The 2,440-nt window shown below is 39.6% G+C and overlaps 1 protein-coding gene across 1 annotated transcript in view; it reads right to left on the reverse strand.

The window, feature by feature from the left end:
- Window positions 1-1,352: 1,352 nt before the first annotated feature.
- The window catches only part of MAP3K19 (mitogen-activated protein kinase kinase kinase 19), a 73,494-nt gene continuing 72,406 nt past the window's right edge, over window positions 1,353-2,440 (reverse strand). Inside the window, exon 13 of the mRNA XM_008072091.2 lies at window positions 1,353-1,532. Coding sequence (XP_008070282.2) covers window positions 1,466-1,532 — 67 coding nt within the window. The 3' untranslated portion in view covers window positions 1,353-1,465. The remainder of the gene's footprint in view (window positions 1,533-2,440) is intronic.

The raw sequence follows: 2,440 nt of genomic DNA on the forward strand, positions 1-2,440 counted from the left end.
TCCACTCACCTCGGCCTCCCAAAGTGCTGGGATTATAGGCTGAGCCACCGAGCCTGGCCACAAATTAGCTTAAGTGTATTCTAACACTAGTATCAAGCTTTCTCAAATCCAAGTTGCTGCTTTAGTTTTCCTCCAAGATGGAAAAAAAATTAAGCCCTATCTTTTTAAAAGTTATGTTTCTGATCATGTTGATAAACAAGTAAGTAAAATAAAGAACATATTCATCCCTTAAATTCTTAATCAAATATGAAAAGACATACAAATTTGAGAGAAAGGAAATATACCCATAAATTCTCATGTTACGTATTGGTCAAAGTAAAATCTGTTTCTGTATCACCTAGAATGCATTTTACTGTTTGTTTCATAAAGACTAAAGCAGCTTAGGAGGAAAGATTGCTTGAGCCCAGGAGTTCAAATCTAGCCTGGGCAATGTAGCAAGACCTCCATCTCTTTTTAAGAAATGTTTAAAAAGAATCTGTGGATATACCTTAAAATAATAGGTGTCAATGAAATTTGGTAGCTAGCTAAGTGAAGTAAACAACAATAGAAACCTTATCAAAAATGCTTAGTCCGCCAACATTAAGAGGCTTGTAATTCTAATCACTCTTGTCCATGCTCACTTATGTGAGGTTTGCCAATGTTCTGGAAATGATGGGAAGAATGACCTCAGTGGGGATAAACATTCAGGTGAAGTAAGCAAAGGTCTCTGGAAAAGTTCACGTGCTGACCCAGTCTCCCCTTATCAGACCTGGCTTTTGTCCTGTCAGGGGGTTTAGGCTCAGTAGGAAATGCGGTGATGGCCTAATTCACTCTGTAAATAGGTAAAGACCTCAAATCATACAAGTAAATTCCAGGGAAAGCAGCCTGAGGCTTATGGCACCACCCTGACTAGCCCAACTTCTTGAAGACCACAGGAGTTCAAGGGTGCTCTGATAACAAAATATCAAGGCCTTGACCTCCTCCTGTTAGACCCCTCATCTCCTAGAATCTTGAAGGTTAAGATTGCTGACAAAGTAAACAGAATCTAGCATCGCCTTTAACTTACCTCCTTGCCTTTCTTTCCTTTGCAAGAACTGTGTCTTTACTCACCAAGAAAATATAAGCTGTTTTTACAATTTATTTTAAACTGACATTAAGATTGACAGGACAGGCTAAAATTGAAATCGATATAAAGCAATAGAGGTGGTAGTTCCTTGGACAATCAAAACTGTAACCACTGGAATAAGTTTTTTTTTGTTGTTACTGTTTTAAGTAAATTTTCTTCCATATACTTGAATAATCATGCCTGAAGCTGAGGACACTAATGTGATAACGAAAACACTGGGTTAGTGGCACTGTGGGATTTGGTTAAACTGGGTTAGATTGAGTTTCCAGTAGGAAAACAGGTCCCTTAACCATCATTCCCCACAATCAAGCAGTAAGGGAGCATCTGCGGTGGAACTGGGTAGAAAGTCTGGCTGTATGTTCAGTGACTTCTCTTCAAGAAGGAGTGCTTCAGGAGCTGGAGAGCAGAAGGTCGCTCATGCTGGTCCCTACAAAGGGAAAGACATATTAGAAGCAACACCTCGTAATGTGGCGGCCGAGAGATCTACTTAACTCAAATGCAAACTGTTAAGATGGAAATAAAAACCTCTGATGCCCAAACTTGAGTTGAGTCCAGACTCCAGTTTTTAACAACAGTGTGAACTTAAGCAAGTGACTCAAATTCTCTTCATCAGTAAGATGGAGATAACAATAATTCTCAACTCATTGGGGGAATCAAATGATGTGCATACAACTTTTAAACCATGGCATGGTAGTTCAAAATAATGGTAGCTGTTGTGATTACTTTTCCATTGTACTGTTGTTCAGTGTGTTAGGGGTATAGTTTACACAAGTAATATTCACACTTTTCGGTATACAGTTGATTGCACTTTTCTTAGCATTATATTCACTTTTAAAATTTAGAGGCATTTGAATCCAGGACTTAAAAGACATTAGTAAATAGATATTTAAAGATGCCTTGGTGATTAATTGAAGTAATCCCATTTGGGGCACTCTTGGTTAAGCATAAGGTATAGGGAGATAGTTGCTCAGTGCTATTTTTTTTTTTTTAGATGAGAAAATATAGTTTAATTAAAAGTAAATTAGAGAGAGAGAAGATTCACCTCCCCAAGGTGGGGAAGGGAGCCAAAGCCAGGACGCATGGTGACACCATGGTCTCACAAGGCGATGGCCCGCTCAGTACTACTGGGGTTTAGTTTTTTTCTCAAGGAAGTTCAAATCTTTTGGACGTGTATTCAATGACCCAGTCAATGAACCAATCAGCTAAAGAAACAGTCAGTGGCCTATTTTTTTTTTTGAGTTGGAATCTCACTCTGTCGCCCAGACTGGAGTGCAATGGCCGCTCCCAGCCACCACAGCCTCGATCTGCTGGGCTCCGGCAATCCTTCCGCCTCAG

This window comes from Carlito syrichta, unplaced genomic scaffold (assembly GCF_000164805.1).
Source record: "Carlito syrichta isolate Samal-C Ts95f unplaced genomic scaffold, Tarsius_syrichta-2.0.1 Scaffold314847, whole genome shotgun sequence".
NCBI classification, from domain to species: Eukaryota; Metazoa; Chordata; class Mammalia; order Primates; family Tarsiidae; genus Carlito; species Carlito syrichta.